Raw genomic sequence first — 24,090 nt, forward strand, 5'->3', positions numbered from 1 at the left:
TTCGGAAAATGTAAGGAATATTGCAATTTCTGCAAAAGACCGGGGCACCGAGAAGAGGAGTGCAGGAAGAAATCAACGATTTGCTACAACTGCAGAGAAGCCGGGCATTTTAAGCCAAACTGCCCTAAATTGGTCAAGCCAACTGACAACAAAGCAAAAACGGCCGACGGAAGCAGAGCTGATACCAGACGTGATAGCTGGTACGTTTCTTGTACATGATGTTTATGCAAAAGTATTATTTGACTCTGGTGCAAACCAAAGTTTTATAAATACTTCATTCTGCTAAGCTCTTAAGCAACCCTTAACCAAACTTAACCAAATTTATACGGTAGAAACGTCAGAAGGAAACACTGTCAACATAGATAAGGTACTTCAAGAAGGAAAAATAGAACTCTCAGGCCATAATTTTTCGGCAACCCTTCTACCTATGAAATTAACAAGATTCGATGTCGTGTTAGGAATGGATTGGTTAGTAGCCAACCATGCTCGAATCCTTTTTGATCAAAATTCCATAGAAATCCGTACACCAACAGGAGAGATGATTCTAATTGCAGGAGATAAGCCACGCAAATCCCTAAAGTTCATTTCAGTAATGAAGGCCGCTAGTTACAAACGGAAACATGGCATAGTGTATATGATTTCGGTAATCATTAACACTAAAGACAAAGAACTTAAGGAAATTCCAGTAGTATCAGAATACCCCGATGTATTCCCAGAAGATCTACCGGGATTACCACCCGATAGGGAAGTAGAATTTAGAATTCATCTAATTCCTGGAACTGCTCCAATAGCTAAGGCACCTTATCGTTTAGCACCGACAGAAATGTTAGAACTGAAAAAGCAGTTAGATGAATTGTTAGGAAAAGGATTCATACAACCCAGTTATCCCCTTGGGGAGCACCGGTGTTGTTCGTGAAAAAGAAGGATGGTTCGATGCGAATGTGTATCGATTATAGAGAATTGAATAAGGTTACCATTAAGAATCGATACCCATTACCTAGGATTGATGATCCCTGCGATCAACTTCAGGGAGCTAGGTACTTCTCTAAGATAGATTTGCGTTCTGGATACCATCAATTGAAGGTACAGGAAGAAGACATACCTAAAACTGCTTTCAGAACTAGGTATGGTCACTACGAGTTTACAGTCATGCCATTTGGATTAACGAATGCTCCTGCAGCATTCATGGATATGATGAATAGAATCTGTAAACCATACTTGGATAAATTTGTAATTGTCTTTATCGACGATATACTTATTTATTCCAAGAACCAGGATGAACACTGTGAACACCTGCATGCACTCTTAACCCTGTTAAGGAAAGAAAAGCTTTACGCCAAATTTTCGAAGTGTGAATTTTGGATACAAGAAGTGCAATTCTTAGGTCACATGGTTAATCATGAAGGCATTCACGTAGATCTTTCTAAGATATAAGCTATCATAAATTGGAAAGTCCCGAAGTCCGAAGCTTTCTAGGACTAGCTGGATATTATAGGCATTTTATCCGAGATTTTTCCAAAATAGTTGTCCCCTTAACTAAGCTAACATGTAAAACTGTTAAGTTTGAATGGGGACCCAAGCAAGAGGAAGCCTTTAGAATTTTAAAGCAAAGGTTAACAAATGCCCCAATTCTTGCCTTACCAGAAGGGACAGAAGATTTTGAAGTCTACTGCGATGCTTCTAAACTAGGATTAGGATGTGTGTTAATGCAACGTAGGAAAGTAATTTCGTATGCATCAAGGCAATTGAAAAAACACGAGGAAAATTACACAACTCATGATTTAGAATTAGGAGCAATAATTTTTGCCCTTAAGATTTGGAGACATTATCTGTATGGTAGTAAGTTTACTGTCTATACAGACCATAAGAGTTTAAGATATATTTTTAGGCAAAAAGAACGAAACGTGAGGCAAAGGAGATGGATGGAAATCTTAAGTGATTACGACTGTGATATTCAATATCACGAAGGAAAAGCAAATGTAGTAGCCGATGCCCTAATTCGTAAGTACCATGAGAAACAAAGACGAGTTCGTGCTCTTAGATTAAACCTACAGTTAGATTTAATGAAACAACTGAAAAGAGTTCAAGAAACAGCAATCGAGGATAATGCTGAAGGAATGAAAGGAAGGATAAAGGAATTAGAGCGAGGAACTGATGGAATTTGGAGATTCCACAAGAAAAGGATTTGGGTACCTAGACAAGGAAACCTGCGAGATAAGATTTTAGAAGAAACCCGTAAATCTAGATATACGATGCATCCTGTTAATAACAAGATGTATCAAGATTTAAGGAATAACTTTTGGTGGATAGGAATGAAAAAAGACATAGCCAGATACGTTTCTAAGTGTCTAACTTGTGCGCAAGTTAAGGCAGAACACCAGAAACCTTCTGGTTTACTTCAACAGTTAGAAATGCCTGTGTGGAAATGGGAATTAATAACCATGGATTTTATGACTAAGTTACCCAAAACAAGAAAAGGCAACGATGCAATCTGGGTGATTGTAGATCGATTAACCAAATCAGCTCATTTCCTACCAATGAAGAAAACCTTTAGTATGGAAAGACTAGCCAAGCTAGACGTAGACGAGGTAGTATCACTACATGGAGTTCCACTCTCCATTGTGTCAGATAGGGATAGTCGCTTCACTTCACATTTTTGGACAAGCTTCCAACAAGCCATGGGGACAAGATTAAATTTAAGTACAACATACCATCCCCATACTGATGGACAAAGTGAAAGGACGATCCAAACCTTAGAAGACATGCTAAGGGCTTGTGTTATAGATTTCAGTGGAAATTGGGACGACCATTTGCCATTAATAGAATTCTCCTATAACAACAGTTATCACACAAGTATCAATGCTACCCCATTCAAAGCACTTTATGGACGAAAGTGCCGAACTCCAGTATGTTGGGCAGAAATAGGAGAAAGTCAATTATCAGGTCCCAAGATTGTACATGAAACCACCGACAAGATAACTCAAATTAAGGAAAGGCTAAAGACGGCTCGAGACCCCCAGAAGAGTTATGCCGATAATCGACGTAAGCCATTAGAATTTCAAGTGGGAGATAAAGTACTATTGAAAGTTTCTCCTTGGAAAAGGGTAGTTCGATTCGGTAAGAAAGGAAAACTGAGTCCAAGGTATGTAGGACCATTTACCGTTATCCAACGAATATGATCTGTTACGTATCAATTACAGCTACTAGAAGAATTAGCTGGTGTACATGATGTATTTCATGTATCTATTCTTAAGAAATGTTTATCTGATGAATCAGTGGTAGTACCTCTTCAAGATATAGAGGTAAATGAAAAATTAAAATTTGATGAGAAACCTCTTCAAATAGAAGACAAAAAGGTCATGCACCTCAAACGCAAGAGATTAGTGCTGGTTAAAGTAAAATGGGATTCGAAAAGAGGACTGGAGTACACATGGGAACTGGAATCGGAGATGAAAAGGAAATATCCTTACTTGTTCCAGTAAATCTCGAGGACGAGATTTTAAACAAGGTGGCGAGGATGTAACGACTTGCGTAAAAATGTCCTAAACCGCTCCGTAAGTGGAAACCCGGACCCCTAAAACCTGACTTTTAATGAAAAACCAAGAAAAACGAATTTTTATACTTGGTCGCGGGGTGCGACAGAGTTAAGCAGGGTCTTCGCGGGGCGCGACAGACCTGGAGATCTCCAGATAAGCATAAGGACATGCGTCATCCACGTGGCAAAGCTAGGGTGTGACACGACAGCCCTAGCCGTAGCTATGGAGTCCCTCGCGGGTTGCGAAAGACTTAACGGTGGTTGTCGCGGGCCGCGAGAAAGTAATATTTCAGCTATAAATTGAGCGTTGCATGGCCAGTTCAATCTGCTCGAAATTTTCCTTCAAAAACACTATAATCTGCTCTAAATACACGTACAATGTAGTGAAACACTGCTACGATAACAGGGTAATAACTCGATCACTGCTACGATATATTGTTCGATCGATTAAAACCGATCCGATGGATGTTTAAGTGCTGCCTAAAGTTTGGGCTATACTTTGTCATTCGTCGTGAGGGTTTCTATCTCGTGAATTATCGTAAACGTTGTACTAAGTCACTAACCTAGTTTCGTTTGCATCTTATATTTAACTAGGTTTACCAGCTTAATCAGTAGGCAGGCTCTGACCGTTTAAACTTGCAATGTGAGTCATTCTCTTTTTATCAAAATTGTTTTACAAAACCTCAAATGATTTTCCAGTTATATTTTACAGGGATTAAGTCTTTGCAAATCTTAAATTACTGGCAATAAGTGGGGTATTGTATACATTACTGCTGTATTATCACTTTTAGGTGGGCGAACCAATATAGTGATACACGTCACTTTTGGGTGAACGGACCCAATAGTGATATGACCACAGTCACAGATCCGGTCGAGTGACAACTGGACTAGATAATTATCAGATAGGGGCAATTGTAATCGCTCTTAATACTGTGAATTATAACAAGGTGTCATTTTATACAATTTGAATGCACTCGCCAGCATTTTCCGCTGATCAAATCTTTTTAAAACATGTTTCAGGTGATTTACTTTGAACAAGGAAAAGTGTCGCGTAGCACTCCAGCTTAAATGATGTGGCTCAGTAAATAAATAAACATCTTTTCTGTAATTAGGGAATTTTCCAGTGAAATTCCTTTATTGTAAAATACGGGGTTTATCCCGAAACTTGTAATAAAATAATTCGCTGTTTTCAGTTTAAACGATCCTGTTAAAATTTCCGCTGCCAATTAAACACCAATACCACGGGTTTCTGTCTCGCGGCTTCGGAACCAGGCAAAACGGGTCGGGGGCCGTGACAGGTGGAATCTTAGAGAATTATTCCGTATATTATTTTGGTCACAAAGTGGGGCTTGATTGGGTTTTAAGGTTAACCAAACGGGTCAGAATCGAAAGTCAAAGGAAAAGTCAAATTGTTTGACTTTCGACTAGGAATTGAGCGCTAAATTGGAAATGACAAGTTAGACGTGATAAAACAAGTCTTATAATATTATATAAACTGTTATAATGTCAAAATTTTAGTTTTGATACCTAAAATCAATTCGTCGCAAAATGCAAATTCTGCGTTTTTGACTTTTATTTTGATACATGTTTGACTCGTCACTTTGCCTACTAAACTTCATGATCAGAGGGTGTAAGCGCAAGTGATTGACACCTTTATTATTATGATCACGTAGGAAAGTTCAATTTGAATTTTGACTTGACCAAATTGGTCAGAACCAAAAGTTAAAGCAAAAGTCAATTTACTTGACTTTTGGATAATAACTAGCTAATAAATTGAAATAGACTAGGAGAAACACTTATAAGTGTTTGGATGGAAACATTAGAACTTAGAAATGGAGGCTTCAAGTCCAGAAGCGAGCTCCAGGAGTGATTTAAGAAGTGAAGAATGAAAGGTGTGAATGTACTTTTGAACAAGGAGACTATCTATACTAATTGAAGATCAAGGAGGTGTTTCCAAGTGTGTTTAGATGTTGATTAGTGTCCTAACATTTGTAAAGACCAGATTTAAGGTGGCAAAATTCATGCAAGGTGGTAATACTTGGAGAACAAAGCTGCTGCCAGCACAATTCTGCACACTGGGCACCCCTTACGGACCGTAAGAGGTAGGCCTGACAATCCGTAAGGCCTTGAGAAAATCAAAACTTTGATTTTAGATAGTTTTGGCCCCTGGATTTGTATTATCAGCTTTTTGACATTTTTAACCCTTCTATCTTATTATTTAGGTTATGTAAAGGGTATCAAAGCATATATAACTTAGATTTGTTCTGGAGATGTTGTAAATATCATTTTGCTTGAATGTACTATTACGAAACTGGGAAATAAAATATATAATTATTATTGAACACAAAATGATCAAAAGCTTACAAACTGGATTTTTTTTGCTATGGTTACAACAATGGTGGTTGTGGTAGTGGTGGTGAGGTGGTATTGAGAGTGCCACATAAGCAGCCACCTCATCAAATAATGTAGACTTGCGCCACATCAGCGTCCACGTCACCAAAAAACTAACTGGGTTAGCCCTTAGTTAGAAAATGCCTAATGGTTTACAATATGTGAAAGGTGGGACCATCAGTGAGAATTTTTGAAGTTGGGACTGTTGCTGGCTAATGGCGAATAGTTGGGATTACTAAAATCCATTATTCCTACAACCAAAAATTCTATATGAATATCATGATCAAGGAATTGAACAAAAGAACAAAAAGCACTTAAAGACTAGTTTTAAGATAACAATAATTCATCCACCGTTTTGTGCTGTAACACCCCAACCGATGGTGGAAATATGGGTGAGACGAATGAGATTGCTCAAAACATCATAACATACTAAAATGTGACAATAATTAAGGAATCAAAATTTTATTTCGTTACTAACTTCAAAGAAACAATCATCTTGAAAAGAAAGTACAACAATTTGAAATTTAATATGACTAACATAAAGGAAATACATAAAGTAAAGTTTGGGTGTATTTTTAGTCCACCCTAAGTAGATTTTCCGAATATCATCATCAATTTCCTGTAGAATGTATTAAAATATATTTCAACACAAAAGGTCGGTGAGCATATGAGTTTGATTTACATAGCATACGTATAAAGTCTCAAATCCAAACATGGCAATCGTATACTAAGTTACATATCATACTAGCATGCAAAAACTATATGTTATACCAAAGTGTCCACTAGCGTAATCTTATCATTGCAATGAATAAGACCGTAAAGAATGATTACTTAACAATGACCCCAAAACGTGTGCGAATTGCTTTCCACAAAGTGAGCTTGAATGGCTTGTGGGATGAAACACCGAGGTTATCCTAAAAGGATAAACAAAGGTGTGTAAGTTTATGGACCTGATGACGGAATTGATTCGGGAATTTTACCAATATGAAAGTACACAAAAATCTATCTTGATAGAACACTTATTTAGATACCATAGTCATTGATGTTCTTCATGAGTTTTACACTCACTGGAAGTCCAAAGTAAGAAATTTCTATACTTAGATAGGATTTCACCTTAACACATGATAGTCAACCATGGATTGGTTGTTATCATGGTTCGGTTTTTGGATTTATATATATATATATGGTTAGGTTCATTTGTGAGCGACCCCCTTGATTGTGAACACTAGTGAACTAATCCTAGCCCTTGATTATCAATACACAAGTGTAACTCAAGGGCGAGAATTTGATGATGAAAAATACACTAGTGTATTTTCTCAGTAAGTTAACTGTATCCATAAGGGTATTTGTTTGCTCTTGGCTTTTGGGGAATTTTGACTGGTTCATCATACATATAAGGTGTTCTGTGATAAGTTGATTGCCCATACCCTCTTGGATACATGCTTGATTGTGGAGCATTTGTAACTTGAACTTCCATGTGAGCAGGGTGTTGGTTCAAAGTTTTTTTTTGTAACAGCAGTTTGGGTAGGATCAAATTTCTTTGGAGTTGATTGTGGTATTCTTTTAGGTAAATCAACTCCTTGACCAACAGATGCCTTATCTTTCACCCAATTTTTTTTGTCATAAGGTTTGAGATAGAAGCACTGACACTCAGATTTTGATTCACAAATGTTGTGACCTCTGTTTATATCATATGCTTTTGAGTGAAAACAATCTTTTGCTATATGACTGTTTTTTCACAGAAATCAACTACAAATTTGGGATTCTGTCTTTCTTGTTACTCTTTTCTCTCTTTTCTGAAAGAGATGTTTGATCATATGTTTGAGAGTGAGTAACAGGAATGACGCTTACCATTGGTGGTTTGAGGCCATCAGGGTTTGTGAAATCAACTAGTTTGAAGTTTTCAAGTACATCACTTTCATCGGACCAAGTAGGTTTAAATTCACATTTTTCTTTTTCATGACTTGGTGATGGATCTGATGATGTTTCAAGAATGATCTTTTTACCATCAGGATAAGTGATTTTTACTTGTTTACTAGCTGAATTTTTGGAATTACTTTAACCAAATGAGAGGCAATGTTTTCATTTTCTTTTAAATTGTTTTTCCAGATTCTTGGTATCCAATTCCAAATTTTACATTGCTGTTGGTTTGTTTATTAAGAAGGATTTCAAATCCAGCACATGACTCTACCCATTTTTCATAGTTGATTTGGGTAGACTCAACCTCCTTTTTGCAACTTTGATATTTTTCTATCATAGTTCAGAGCTCGTCTTTAGTATTTGATGCTTCATGTTTTAAACTTTTGATTTCCTGGTCCTTTTCAGTTAGTCTGGTTTTAAAATCTCTTTTTAGTTTTTAAAGAACAATTTCACTAACTTGAACATTTTCCCTAAGGTTTTCATTCACCTCTTTGATGTGTTGCAAATGCAATGATACATTTGTCTGAACATAATTATTTAAGAATGTGAGGTGATAACTTGGCCGCAACTTCTTCTACACAATCATGATGACAATTTGTGGGACTTTTGAGATGATCTTCTTCCATTATTTCTGCATACCCTTCTTCACATTCTTCAGAAACTGTTGTTTGCTCTAGGCTTTCTGCATTTTCACCAACAGAGCTTTCCCCAAGAATCTTTTCTTTCTCTTGATCAACTTCATCTGAAATACATTCAAGTGCCATAAAGCAAAAAAATTTCATGTTCATTATTTTCTTTTGCCACAAAAGCAAAATTTTCATCAGTTAAGCCTCCAATAAGCTATTCCAGTCTACAAAGCCTTGTGTAAAAAAACTTTGTTGTTTGGCTTATGCAGTTGCAGGTGCAGGAGTAGCTAGATGTGCTTGAACATGTGCAACATGCATTTAAAAATATTGAACCTGAGGAACAAGTGTTGCATTAATGTATTACACAGGCACAGGTTTCATGCTTTGTGCAAAATTGGGCAGTGTTTTGTACATTTAGTTCATGGGTATTTTGATAAAAGTGTTGTTGATTATTAAGGTCTTTGATTTGGGTATGTTATCACCGGTTCAGAGTTGTTTGTTTGACTTCTGCATTCTCTTGCAAAATGACCTAATCTGTTACATTTGAAAAAGTTTATCTTAGACTTATCCAACCCAACCTTTGACCTCCCACTTAACCCTGGATATTTCCTACCAGTCCTTTATAAAAGTTGTTTGCTCTAAGACTAAGTAATGCCACTTGGTGCAAAATATCCATCTTTTCAAGATCGGTGGGATCAATATGCTTAAGATCATCAAGAACAAAGGATAGATTATCAGAATTATGACTGTCATCATTTGCTGTGAAGGCACAGTTTGAGGAATATTGATCAGCGTTTATACTAGTTGATGTATCATTATAATGGTCATAACCCTGATCATTTGATATTCCTGATGATGATCCTTCTTGACTTAGAAGTGTCGTGTTGCCGAAGACCTAATCGTCGGACACTTACCCAGTTTCATGGAGCTTGTTTTTATAGACAAACTTTCTTTCAAACATTAAGAGCTTTCCATGAAGCTGAGTCAAGGTCATATCCTTGAAATCAGGAGTTGTTCTCATCACAATTGCTATTGTAGCCCACTTTTCAGGTAGTGATCTCAAAAATCTATAACTTAAGGTTGATTTTAAAAATTCTTTGTTTACCAACTTAAGTTCACTTATTAGACAAGAAAATCTTTCAAAGTATTAGAATAAGGGTTTCTCCCTTAATATGTGTGAAAGTCTCATATTGCTGGTAAATAATTTCTCGAGTGTTCTCGATAACATCTTCTGTCCCACCAAACTGTTCCTTCAATGTATCCCACAACTCTTTAGCACTGTTACAATGTAATAGGTCGGCGTAGATTTCATTTAGCAAAGCCATGGCCACAATGTTAAAGGCCTTTGCATCTAGCTTAAATTTTTGAAAATCTTGCTCTGAGTAAATTTCCGGCTTCTTTGGCTCTTGAACATTCTGATTTTCGGCACTAGGTACCATTGGAATGTGAGGTCCGAATATAACGGACTCGAACACCCTGTGTTCTGTTGAGCTAGCACATGAGCCATCCTACGTTGTCATATATTATACTCAGATCTGATAAGCATATGAGGCCTATTGCTGAAGTCTGTATTATGGAGATCATGATTGTTTTGTGCCATTCCTTTTGATCTTTTGTGAAAACAAAGTATGTAAACCTTTTAAAAGTTATACTTTAAACTCTGAATTCAGATACAATGAACAAATTGGATCTCTTTGTGAGCTGATCTTTGAATATTAAACTGATTGTGAAATTGAGTTTAATGTGACCAAGCTCTGATATCAATTGTTGGATCTGAGTTTGTTATACTTGTAAGTTTAAACAATTGAAGAACAAGCAATTTGTAATTTGTAATGAAACTAAGATAAACGAACAAGCAAGAAGTTATATCAAAACTGTTTTCTATTGAATTATAATGATTTCAATTACAGTATAATGATTTTACAAATTCCCCCTCAGACTGATCACTAACTTTGTTGTTCGTACAAAAGTAGTGCGTGTGATGAAATAGATCTCTAACACATAAGATTTATTTATACAAGTACGAAAGCGCTGTTTGCAATCAGCTAACGTCATCCTGATAACGACATCTAACATTCCTAACAGAAAAGATTCCACAGATGTTAGCAAAGATCTGCGGGAATCTAACATCTGATCTATTAAATTAAACATTTGTTCTAAGCTAAGTATTGTTCCATTGAGTAAACCCCTATTCTTCAAACTGTTGTTGGCTTGTATCAAACATCTGTTTGACCACAACAAATGTTTAGTCTTCATGGTCAGTGTTTTGTTTCAACAGAGCTTTGGCCTTGAATAGTGGTTTCTACATCTTCAACATTGGTTTCAAGGCTTCAAACAGATCTTTGAATGTCTTCAACAGATGTTCTAATTAGTGTTCAAGATTCACCATCTTTGAGAGGGGAATGTTTCATTAATTGTTTATTTCTTAATCAGAAGATCATGTTTTGGTTTTTGAATATAATCTTTTTTATAGGTCTAACAATTAATTTTAGATTAATTTATAAAATAAAAGTAACTAAAATAATAAAAGAAAAATAAAACAATATTGTTGTAATTTAAACTGGGAAGATAGTGTAAAATTTTAATATTCGTAATGTGAATATGTAAATGTGCTTGTTTCATGTTTCACTTGCTAGTTGAACCTTTTTGTATGTGTTTATAAAAGTTTCGTAAAAAGATTATTTGAGTTTTCAGTAAACGTGTTTTCCAGCTTTAGTTAACAATTTTAGTTTTCACAAAGTTTTATTTTTAATAATAGGTTACCATGTCCAACAACTAATGCCATATTATTGGGCCATGTTCCACCACTAATTAACTTGATAAAATACAGAATATAGAGACAGCTTATTATAAAGTCGTACCCCATACTCTTTCCACGTTCAAATTGTCAACCCATTTGAACTGTTAATTATACCCTAGTTTGCTTAATTTATTGATATATAATAAATATATTATATCTTATATAATAAAATAATTCATGAATTTGCTTGGAACAACCCTTTCACCAGCTGGTTTGCCCTTTCAAGTTTCAACCACCGTTTATTGGGTCTCACATTGTTTCCTTTTAAAAAGATATATTCTTAAAACGAAAACAAGAAAAACAAATTCAATAAAATGGAAAAAATGTTGTAGTTGTAGATAACTTATACTTTATATTCTTATTAGGTTTACCAAACTATCTTCAACAAGAAGTTCAAATCCTGTTACTAAAGGAATTAATGTTTTCATTGTTTATACGATATGATAATTAACAGAACTTTTCATAAACACCGGTCTAGTGGCATCTTGTGAGTGAGATAAGAGTTTAGGACCAATAAGTCCTGGGTTCGATTCCCGCAGGGGGGGGGGTTCCATATTTATTAGGTTTCCTTCTGAATTGGTGTATAAACATTATGCATAGTGGAGATGGATATGATCGGATGGTTCCACTGGTGACACGATAATACTACAGTGGTCTGTCAGTGATCTAAATTTGCAGTTAAAAAAAAAAAAAACTTCATTTTTAAGGTTTATGAAATATATACAATTTGAATACCAATTTTTTACAATCAAGCTGAAATATATCCTTTAATCAATGTGTGTGTGTCTAGTAATAAGAAACTTGAATAACGCTTTATAAAAAATAAAAAAAATGGATAGAAACAAAATTTTGTTGTAATGAAAATAAGCTGAACTAGTTGAGTGTTAGTTAAAAACCTAAAGTGTATATCTAAGCATGAAGACCTAGTTAATCAGACTAATTAAACTTAGATTATAGTATATATTCGCATTTGTAATGACATTTTACATATTATTCTCGTTAATTAGATCATAGGTACATCGGGATTATGTATCTACATATTTATTATTTAATAAAAGGTAACCAAATATTTTTATTCCCCTAAATAATAATTTTAGTTTCCTGTCTTCGGCATCCAGAAAGGACAACATTTTTAAAATACAAACAATAATTTGTATCATCCAATTTATATGTCAAAACTATCTGTCAGTGTGTCTCTTTCATGCTCTATCCTATATAAATTCTTCATCCTCATAGTTTCCAATCATACTTCCAACAGTTCTCTCTCTCTCTCTCTCTCTCTCTCTCTCTCTCTCTCTCTCTCATAACGACAATGGCTTCTGCTAGAATGTGCCAATTCTTCATGATCGTAGCTCTTTTGGCTACTTCATGCATAGCCCAAGCCCCAGTGGCCACCCCAACGGTCTCACCCACAGCCAGCCCCACACCTGCCCCAGTTGCACCACCAACTCCCTCACCCGCACCCGTCCTTGCTCCGGCTCCAGCACCCGCTGCACCAACTCCTTCTCCTGTCTCCGGACCGGCCCCATCCCCATCATCACTTGCACCAAGTGCCCTTTCACCCGGTCCATCTGCTGGTCCTTCACCAGCACCCGGAGGACCCGTAGCTGATGTTCCCAATGGCTCTTTTGCTGATGGGTGGCTCAACCGAGCTGTCATTGCTGGAACTGCATTCGCTGGATCGGTCATTGCTGTTACAATGATGTAAAGATGCTGAAGGTTTTTGGTGTTGCCCTACTAATGAGATACATTCTATATTTTTCTTTTGTTCTGGTTACTTGATCTGGACTTCATTTGTTATTATTTTTTATACAGTTTGGGTTAATTTTATTGTTGTTTGATTGTTTCTACATTAAATTTGAGATATATGTGTTGGCTAATGTTGAGTATTTGTTATAAAAATTAAACATACTTTTTATTATTTTTTTAATCATTTTCTTTTTCAGTTTTGTGTTAACATACTTTTTATTATTTTTTTAATCATGTATGTGTCGTTTGCTTTGATGATATGGTATATTGTGCGATTGGTAATGTGTTATTAATGTCAACGTACTGTTTGAAATGTTGAGAAATTTCCCAAATTGTCATACGTAGAAAATTAACTCAAATCCACGAGCCTGACTCTTAAAATTTGTCATACGAGCATGGATTTGCAACTAAAAATCTGTCGGTGAATTTTCTTTTTTCTTTTTAAATCCGTAATAGTAATTTTTTTTTTTTAAATTCCATTGATAATTCGTCGTGGAAAGCATGGCCGGCCTTGAAGGTGGGCGGGGAGGACCACCGATATTTCGAAAAACACGTTATTTTTTGAAAAACTACGATATGAATATGTAAAAATAAATAACGAGTTAAATGTCATTTTAGTACCTGTGGTTTGGGTCATTTTGCCAGTTTAGTCCAAAGGTTTTATTTTTAACATGTGGGTCCAAAAAGGTTTCACAGTTGCCATTTTAGTCCACTTGGTTAACTTCATCCATTTTTTCTGTTAACGAGAAAGCCAATTCGGTCATTTTGTATGTAATTCTGTTAACTAAAAGGGCAATTCAGCCATATAAAATGACCGAATTGGCCTTCTCGTTAACAGAAAAAATGGATGAAGTTAACGCAGTGGACTAAAATGCAACTATGAAACCTTTTTGGACCCACAGGTTTAAAATGAAACCTTTGGACTAAACTGACAAAATGACCCAAACCACAGGGACTAAAATGGCATTTAACTCATAAATAAATTAATAGGGTATACCCATACAAACACCAATATAGGCCCACTAACAAAACTATTTTTGTGGTTTAGATTAGTTTATGGCTGTCCAAACTGCTCGACGATCGCTCGAAAAATGCTCGTTCGATTCCCGCTCAGTTTGTAAATGAGCCGCTCAGCTCGGTTCGATTTGAAAACGAGCCAAGCATGAGCAAAGGTCCGCTCGCTTGTCGATCGCTTGATTTCGCTCGAATTATTTTTATTAAATAATTAATATATATATTATAGATAAGTAGCCCAAGAAAAATTAAAAGCCCAATAAACATACTAGCCCAACTCAATACGAAAACCTAACCCTAATTCCTAAAAATTCAAATCAACACCTAATCCCTGCTATAGCTAGCGCTTTAGTAATAAGATAGTTTTCAGGAATCGATTCTTTGATTGAATAGCAGAAGTGCTACTTAGTAGTAGAAACTCGGAGAGACGGAGATGCGACTATTTCATACCTGCTAACTCCTAGGATGAGAAGTGGGTCCCTTGTTTTTGGCAGGAAGAGTTTCAGCCTTTGTTGCCCCTGGGTAGAGTGAGTCTACTTAGTGAACTGGCAGGACGCCAAGATCAATTGATCAATACGAATCTCGAGAGTGGATGGTTGATCGCCGCCTGCTTGTCCTGGAGGCTCTCCGGCCGAGGTGGGGTTTGCTATCGTAACCTTTTTCCCGGTGTATGTGAGGGTGACGAACTCCGGTCATAGGTTGGTCCAAAGAACGAGAGTCGGCCTCCTTAAGTCCGTTGTTCCTCAGTAGCTCAGTGGTAGAGCGGTCGGCTGTTAACTGATTGGTCGTAGGTTCAAATCCTACTTGGGGAGAATTTAGAGTTCTCGCTTTTCTGACCTAGCGCCCCTTGTCCTTCTCCTTAGTTTCTAAACTAGCAGAATCGCAGGACATCAAAAGTGGGAAGTTTCTTGTTGGTTTTTCTTCCTCACTCTCGAATAGGTGAACTTGGTTCGTTCAATTCTTAGGGAGAAGAAGGATGGGAATGAATGGGAAGACTGGAGTAGTCTCTTCATTAGCCGGAAGGAATTAGTCTCCACTAGCCTCATTCGAAGAACGAATAAGAAAAGGCTTACTGTTTAGGTAGGATAGATCGATGTGGTCCAATGGCTAAAGCTCTGCCAGCTTCTTGTAGACTTACTTCTCTTTGGGCTCCGAGTTCTTTATTTCTTTTTTTCATTCTTTTGTTTTGTTTTTTTGTTTTTGTTTTTCATTATTCTTCGCCACTAGTGGCAACGAAGTTCTTGGTAATTAACAAGCACTACGTGAAAAAGGGGCTACGGCCACACTTTTGGCAAAACCGCCCAGCCACACATCTAGAAAAATGTGTGGCTAACGATTATTCATAATATTATAAAACATCTTTAGCCACACATTTTATTATTAATGTGACCATTTATACCACTTCAAAACCTTTAGCCACACTTTTAGAATATAATGTGACATTTATTAGCCACAAATTGAATTGTGTGGCCAAATGTGATCTATGGCCACATATTTTTGTTCCATGTGACGAAAAAACATGTATTTAATACCTTTAGCCACACTTTAAGAAAAAAAAACCGTGACATATATTTGCTACACTAGCAAAGTGTGGCTAAATGTTATCTACGAACACATTATATATTTTTCTGTGACCAATAACATGTGTATTCAAAACCTTTGGCCACACTTTAAGAAAAAAACTGTGACATTTATTAGTCACACTAAAAAAGTGTGGTCAAATTTGATCTACGGTTACTGTATTTGTATCGCGTGACTAAACACAAAACTATTCCAAACCTTTAGCCATACGTTAAGATAAAACATTCACATTAGAAAGTGTGGCCAAATGTGTTCTACGACCACATTATATGTTTAATAATGTGGCTAAAATCTAATACATATGGCCACATATATTATTTTATGTAACCAAATGTTAGGCAATAGTCACACTTAAATTAAAAATTTAATGTGGTTTTACATTAACATTCATCACACAATCATCATTTTATTTATTTTGTGTGGCGAAATGTTATCAAATGTCATTAAAAAAATGTGTGACCAAATGTTAAACTTACTACATCTTTAAAAATTCCCCCCAAAATATTTAAATCCAAAACTTAAACTTCCACCTAAAATATTTCATCATAGAACTTCCCTCCAAAATATTTCACTCAAAAACTTAAACTTTCCCTCAAAATATTTCATCCTAAATCTTAAACTTCCCACCAAAATATTTTATCCAAAAACTTAAACTTCCCCCCAAAATATTTGATTCAAAACTTTTTCTCTCAAATAATATTCTTATTTAAAAAATTACATTATTTAATATTAAAAAACAAAAAAAAATCTTATTAGATATTTAATAATTCCAACTATTATTAAATATTATATATTTTAAACCATATTTGTATTCTTCTAAATGATATATTAATGTATACATATTAATAATGGTACCAGATTTTTCGTAGTTAATTGTTTTCAGTACTGGTACTTTCAGTTCAATAAGGTACCAATAGTTTACCGAATTTTATTTTCATATAACGTTGCGGTACGAGTAATGTAAAGTACCATACCGAACATTTTTGGTACCGGTACCTGTACCCATATTTGATTGTTTCCGGTATTGGCATTTTTGGTACCGGCATGTTTGGTACCAGTACCAGTACCTAACTCATCCCTAATCATATATGTGTTAATAGACCATATTGGGCTTTACTGGGTTACAATGGTCAATAGTGGTCATAGATATGTAGAGAAACCATATTGGATCACAATGGACAATAGTAGATCACACATGTCTTAATGAACCATATTAGGCCTAAATGATAGTGGATCTTACATGTCTTAATAGATCACAATGCACAATAGTATATCATATATGTGTTAATGGGCCATATTGGGCCTAAGTGGAACACAATGGCCAATAATGGATCGTATATGTCTTAGTGGACCATATTGGGCCTTAATGAATCATAGTGGATGATCATACAGGTCTTAATTGACCATATTGGGCCTTAATGGAGCACAATGGACAATAGTGGATCGTATATGTCTTAATGAACCATATTAGGCCTTAATGGATCACAATGGACAATAGTACATCAAACATGTCTTAATGGACCATATTGGCCCTTCGGGGACACAATGGCCAATAATGGATCATATATGTCTAAATGGACCATATCGGGCCTTAAATGGAACACAATGCATAATAGTAAATCATACAAGACTTAATAGACCGTATTGGGCCTTAATGGATCTCAATGAAATTTTTTAGATAATATATGTGTTAATGGACCATATTGGCCCTTAATGACTCATCATGGACAATACTAGATCATGCATCTCTTAATAAAACATATTGGGCCATAATGGATCACAATGGACAATAGTAGATCCTACATGTCTTAATGGACCATATTGGGCCTTAATGGATCACAATGGACAATAGTAATTTGGGCATGTCTTAATAGATCATATTGGGTCTTAATGTTTTACAATGGACAATTTTGGATCATACATGTCTTAATGGACTTAGAGTGGACAAACACCTGAGCCACCTTTAGCCACATTGTTCCTCGTAACTCGTGTAGATAAACACTTGAGTCTCATTTGTTATCAGGTGTCTTCGCAATCACTTAGTTTGGTAAAATACCCCTTCTTATGTACAGACGTGTCGTTTGACACTTTTCCTGTCAACAAAACTTGTAACTAGAGCTTAGATAACACCGTAGCCTAGTTATTGCTATGGTGGTACGTGTTTTTAAATTATTATTGTTATTATTATTATTATTATTATTATTATTATTATTATTATTATTATTATTATTATTTATACATAATAATCTACGGCGAATGAAACATGTTATTCAACTGATGAGCTTGGTCACATTTTCATACATATTTTATTTACTTGTATATATATATATATATATATATAAGTTATATATATATATGTTTTGATTTAAAATAGTATAAATATAATTTAAAAGTTATATTTATTAATATGTTTAATGGAGTGGATTTAACTAAATGCAAGAAACAATGATTTAAACAGGTTTATATACGCGATATGTATCCACTTATGACTTAACCCACCCAAAACACTAGGGGTATTTAATCATCTTATTCTCTTGTTCCTTCTCATTTGCACAAACCCTAGCCCCCTTCTAGAGAGAGAAAGAAAACTCATAGAGAAAGAAACAAATGACCAGCTTATCTCCGATGGGAATGCAACCTCCGGTGAGCCTCCATTAGCCATCGACCTAGGGGTCGCTCAACCTAAGCTACTTAACGGGGCAATGGTGGGTAGATTTGACTAGCGGCTCAGCCGTTGGTTCTACCCTGAGTCTCCACAAGAGGCTTATTGTGGCAGTTCACAGCGAAACAGCCCTCACACGGGCAGATCTAACTATTGAAGTGGTCTTTATGACGGTGTGCATCGATATTCCTTCCGCTGAAAAGGTAAGTCCGGTGGGTGGGGTGGCTCGCGGTCTTTAGATGTTGTACCACGAACCATATCCTGGTGCTTCACGTTTTCTTTAAAATTTGTGTGCGTGTGTATGTTCGAGGGTGTAATGGTATGTGTGAGATATTTACTAATTTGTTTTCTATTATGAACCATATTCTGCTGCTTCATGGTTTCTTTGATTTTTTTTTTGTTTGTGTTATGTTCTTAAGTGTATGGGTATGTGTGAGATTTTTACTAATTTATTTTCTATTATAAAGTAGATGTTGGTCGATCTTTCATTCTTTTTTTTTCTTAGTACAGCCTGGTCGAGTCATGGTAATTGTAATATCTTCCTTGTATTGTGGGTTGCTGTGTGCTACTGTTATTGGTTAATTAAGAGTTAGGAAAATTATTATTTTTTTATTTCAATATTTTCTTTAAACAATATTTTTGTGTTCTTGATCTCAACTAAGAAATTCAGTATATATGAGTTCAAATGTTTTCGTCATTGGGGATGTAGGATATTTTTTGGTTAATCTCATATTTGAATTACCCCTTACAAAGAAACTACCCCTTCGAATGTTGTTTGGTTAAATGGTTGATTTTGTACAATTAGTATTAATTTGGTGATATGTAGTATAGTTAGTTTGTTTAAATGGCTGATTCTGATTGCTTTTGTAGTGTAGGTCAGGATCGTGAGGATGGACCTAGACAACAAAGTTGAAGCATTCAGTAAAAAAGGGCAAAACAACTGGATAAAAATTGCACTTTGAAGAAAGATGTGAGCATATGGACTTGAAGAAAACAACTGCATATGAATTTGTAGCACTTGAAAATTTTCTTAGTTTATGTGTATATATGTTTTTTTGCGACTTTAGTTGATAGGTTTGGATTATAAGTTTATGTCTTTAATTAGTATTTGAATTGAAACTTATGTATGGATTTTGAATTACTATTGTTAATATCATTTGGTTATTAGATTTTCTTATGTTTGCTACAGCTTTTATTTTACAAAAACTTTAAAAATAAAATAGGTAAATACATGAAAAATTGAAAATAAAATTGCTAATTACACGAAAATGGCGACATAGACACAACAATATATGTGACTATAAAATAGAAACGACTATACTTACAGTAAATTCTCGTGTTACTGTTGATACCATTTTGTCACACTTAATAGGCCATTTTCTGAATTACAACAATCTTTTTGTCACATTTTTTTAAAATTCATGTGGCTAAAACAAACTTTTTAGTGACTATATAATAGAAACAAACACACTTATGGTAAACTCATGTGACTATATAATAGAAATGGCCACACTTAAAATAAATTCATGTGGCCATCGATACCATTTAGTCACACTTAATGGACCATTTTGTTAATTACAACAACCTTTTTGCCACAGTTTTTTAAAATTTATGTGGCTAAAACCAACTTTTTAGTGACTATATAATAAAAACGGCCACACTTACAGTGAATTCATGTGGCTATATAATACAGACGACTACACTTATAATAAATTCATGTGACCATTGATACCACTTAGCCACACTTAATGGACCATTTAACAACCTTTTTTGTCACAGTTTTTTAAAATTAATGTGGCTAAAACAAACTTATTAGTGACTGTATAATAGAAATGGCCACACTTATAGTAAATTCATATGGTTGTTGCTTCCCGTTTAGCCACACTTATTTGACAAAATGATTGATTTCAACAAGACCTTTTAGCCACAGTTTAAGTTGCTATGGCCACACATAAGTGAATGTGGCTGTATGATGCCTACGATGACTAGACCTTTGGTCACACTTGAGCTGGAAAAAAAAGTGTGGTGAAAGGCATATGGTCACATTTTTTTCGTGTGGCTGTAGGCCTTTTTTGACGTAGTGAAGGGGGAAGGAAGATCTGCACTCATTTCATTCATTTAGTACCTACGGTGAGGCGCGACCCACAACAAACGAAGGGGGAAAGCTTGCTTTGCTTGGCTTGCTGTAGCCCTATTTTTAGGCTTGGTAAGCGTAAGCTATTGTTGTAGGCTCGAGAAGGGTAGGCTCGCAGCTTCGCTCAGCAGAAGAGCCTGACTTTCTATTAGTCAAGCGCTAGCGCCCAACCGGGCTTTGAAGGGATAGGGAAAGGGAAGAAAAGAAAGAGGGTCACTCCTTTTAGGAACATGGCTCGTTCATTCACTTGCTCATGAACTCGCAGCTTCGCCATAAGCTACGAAGGGGGGCCTCGCCCCGGGAAGGGGAGAGTGGCCTAGTGGTTAAAAGCGACAGACTGTAAATCTGTTGAAGTTTTTCTACGTAGGTTCGAATCCTGCCTCTCCCACTTGTTGTAGACTTTAGAGAAGAGAAAAGAGGCATTCGTCAGCGTAGGAAGGCCAACCGAGCGAAGCTCCTTTGGCCGTTCCGTGAAGTTCAATTGTATCGTATGTTAGTTAGAGAGGTTGGCGAACTACTATGATCTATAGATTCCGTGAAGTTCAATTGTATCGTATGTTAGTTAGAGAGGTAGTCTTTTAGCTTATATAGTCGTCGGCCTTCCTACACGCACGCGTCTGCCAGAATGCCTCTTTGGTTCGGTATGAAGCCAAGCCGATACATACGATAGGCGAAGGAAAGACCCCTATTTTATAGCGCCTGGGGAACGCAAGTTTGATAGAGGATTGGAGAAGAGAGGTGGAAGAAAACGCTCGGGATGAATTTAGGAGTCTTTGTGCGAGCCGTATGCGGTGAGAGTCGCACGTACAGTAACGAGGGGGTTCGCGTCTATACGTGTAGTGTGGTGGTTGGGCCTACCCACCCTATTTGTTCCATGATCTATGGGTCTACTGGAGCTACCCACTTTGATCAGTTAGCCAAGATTTTGACCGGATACGAAATCCCCGGTGCTCGATCTAGTGGTATTTTTATGGGATTCTATCTATCGTTGTAGGATCCCTATTCAAGATCACTGCAGTTCCTTTTCGGGCGGATGTAGGATGGACGGCCGCCTATAGGTGGTAGGGTAGGGTGGGTGGTACCGCTCAGATTGCGGCCAATCTTCCTAACCGCACGCGGGCCGGGCTTAGAGCGCGTGAAACTCATCACTACCTCGTAAGGGCGTTGAGACCATAGCATGTTACACGAAAGCGCCGCTTTCTCTGTAGTATTGTCACACAGCTGCCCGCCTAGAAGAGCCACTCGCTCTGTAGTGTTGTCACACAAGATAAGCACGCCGCCCGCCTGCTAGCCGGGCGAATCTAAGTTCTCTTCCGGTCAACTGTCCACCCAGTCAAGTGCAAAAAAAAACACAGTAGAATCACGGAATGCACGCTGCTGGTGTGCTTCCTGCTCGCGAGGAAAGAAAGAAGAGCGGCAAGGTTAAGTTCAGATTTGACGGTTTGTAGCATGGGAGCAGATTACCCAAAAAATACCTGGGAACAATAAAAAAAAAGATATCTCGGTAACGAAAACTATAGTGGGCTGTATTGGCGAGATCCAACGGTGAACAACTGCCCAAAAGAAAAACTGCCTGGAAGTCCGAGGACCTTTAGTACTGTACTCTACCCCCGAACCAGCAGCCTTCGCGCCAAGCAAGACCGCCCTTGTCCCTTTCCTTTCTCCATTCCGCCTCCTTCTTTGCTTTATTCCAATAGAGTCTAAGGCAAAGCTAAAGTGGTTCGTATGCCTACTTTACCTACTTGACGAAAGGGAACGAACTTAGCCGGGTTTATGGATTGGATTCAGTCAGCCTCACTCCATCCTTTTTATGTTGTCGTGATGGTTACCGGCGAACGCTCCCAAAGGCGACCCTCTCGAGTTTCCAGCTGTTTTCTATATCTATATTGAGGTAGCCTTTCGTCGCCCTGAAAGAAGTCACTATCAAAGAGCTCGCCCTACTGAAGTACCATAGGTGTGCTCAGCCCGGTGACTAAGAAATGGGTTTGCGCTTGAATTTCAGTGATGAGGTTTTTCGAGGGAAGTAGGGCTCTTATTGACTAAAAGTGGGTTCTTCCCTTTCCTTTAGAATGAAAGTTGCTATGAAGCCCCTACTACTTACTTTGTTTGATTCAAAAGGCGAACGGCCCCCCAACAAGTCGTATGGGGTGGGGTGCTTGTGATAAGCTGCCTTGGATATGAGGAATTCTAAAAAATAAATAAATAAAGAAAAGAAAATAAAAAGAAAGGAAAAGTCCGGTATTTGACGAAGATCTTTCTATCAATAGATAGGAATGAGTGTTCGACATAGGGATAGAATCCATCTGCTCTTTCTCTCTGCATTTTTCTTCCCCTCTAACGCGGGCCGGACGACGGCGGGCGCGGGAGGAAGAAAGCTAAGAGAAGACGCTCTTCTCTTAGGTCCCTTTTTTCAGTGCAGGAAAGCGCTCTCTTTTTGTCATCCCTGCAGCTTTCCTTTCCAGATTTTTTATTGAACGCATGGCGTAGCTAGGACCCTTCAAATCATGTTTGAGCCTATGTTCAAACCAAACAAACCCACCTCCTATTTGAGTCAGGCTGGAAAGAATGCCCGCCAAGTTCAGATAAGGGAATGCTTCCCCCAACCATTAAAGGAAAGGCTCGACGAAGGGAGGGAGATGCGGCGGGGGAAGGAAAAGTATACCAGGTTCTGTATGACCTATAGAGATATATATTTTGTTTCTGTTTTTACAGAAGGGTCTTAGATATCTATCTTTCTGACCAGGTTGGTACATAGGAAATAACATTAATATTCTTAATAATATTAAATGCCTTTCCCCGACGGGTTTCTCTTCATACACAGAGAGATGAATCATCGTTGGGGGCGTCTTAAAGATTTTAGGTTCTTTGACCAGGTTTGACACCTGTCTGAATAGGAACCGACCGAAACGGACCGCAAACCCGAACCGCTTGACCCCTTCATACTCGATTCATTAGGGTTGGGGATGGATGGAACCAATCAGAAGTGCAAATCGCGCAAGCGAAGCCGGGAAACGGACCGCAGCGCAACGACTAGGACTCGTGTCGGATGACTTTTGAGCGTGAGCTACCGCTCATGCAGCGACAAGGACCCGCAACTCTCGAAGGGGCCATCAACCACCCGAATCACTGTCGCAAACCCTCCCTTTACTTTACTCAATGGATAGCGCTTATTCTCTTTCAATCAACAAAATGATAAATGGGGGAGAATGAAAAGACAGAGGTCTTTATTGAAGAGGCTTTGCACCCGGAATAGGACTAATGCAGATCCAGAAGAATGGGTCTGGGCTTTCGAAAAGATGAATATGCAAAGGGTAAGGTAAAGAGAAAGTCTTTTGAACAACCAACCTGACATAAGGATTCTAGCTCGCCCACTTAGAGCAGATGGACATTCTCGAACGGGGAAAAGCGGCACTCGACATCTATTAAACAAGACCAAGAACAAAGCCATACCATGCCCTCGGGGGAAACTAGTGATGATTGCCATGAATGCAGCCCTCGAGGACGTGTATAAGAAGGTCTTTGCTGATTCCTATCAACATGGTGCACCTCAGAGGGGCGTGAAAAGCCCGTGGAGACTTTGACCGAATGAATAAGGATCAATGGATAGACATTTTTTGAGGAGGAGAATCCAGGATGAACGCTTTTTTCATTCGCTATGCGCTGAATGGATGCGTACTC

General features: G+C 37.3%; 1 protein-coding gene, 1 long non-coding RNA gene and 2 other non-coding genes across 5 annotated transcripts; all 4 read left to right on the forward strand.

The window, feature by feature from the left end:
* The first annotated feature begins 12,539 nt into the window (after positions 1-12,539).
* Positions 12,540-13,202, forward strand: LOC110878719 (classical arabinogalactan protein 4-like). Its single transcript, XM_022127074.2, has one exon. The coding sequence runs from the start codon at positions 12,585-12,587 to the stop codon at positions 12,978-12,980; it is 396 nt and encodes a 131-aa protein (XP_021982766.1). The 5' UTR covers positions 12,540-12,584; the 3' UTR covers positions 12,981-13,202.
* Positions 13,203-14,775: 1,573 nt separating this feature from the next.
* TRNAN-GUU lies at positions 14,776-14,847 on the forward strand. The gene has a single exon. It is a non-coding gene; the product is annotated as a tRNA-Asn (tRNA).
* Positions 14,848-18,126: 3,279 nt separating this feature from the next.
* LOC110878718 lies at positions 18,127-19,451 on the forward strand. Of its 2 annotated transcripts, none has more exons than XR_002558169.2 (2): positions 18,127-18,481; positions 19,149-19,451. It is a non-coding gene; the product is annotated as an uncharacterized LOC110878718 (long non-coding RNA). The 2 variants fall into 2 exon arrangements; XR_002558168.2 differs by having other exon boundaries at positions 18,129-18,481; positions 19,154-19,447.
* A 1,266-nt stretch (positions 19,452-20,717) lies between these two features.
* TRNAY-GUA lies at positions 20,718-20,800 on the forward strand. Its single transcript has one exon. It is a non-coding gene; the product is annotated as a tRNA-Tyr (tRNA).
* Positions 20,801-24,090: the final 3,290 nt, after the last annotated feature.

This window comes from Helianthus annuus, chromosome 9, assembly GCF_002127325.2.
Source record: "Helianthus annuus cultivar XRQ/B chromosome 9, HanXRQr2.0-SUNRISE, whole genome shotgun sequence".
Lineage (NCBI taxonomy): Eukaryota > Viridiplantae > Streptophyta > Magnoliopsida > Asterales > Asteraceae > Helianthus > Helianthus annuus.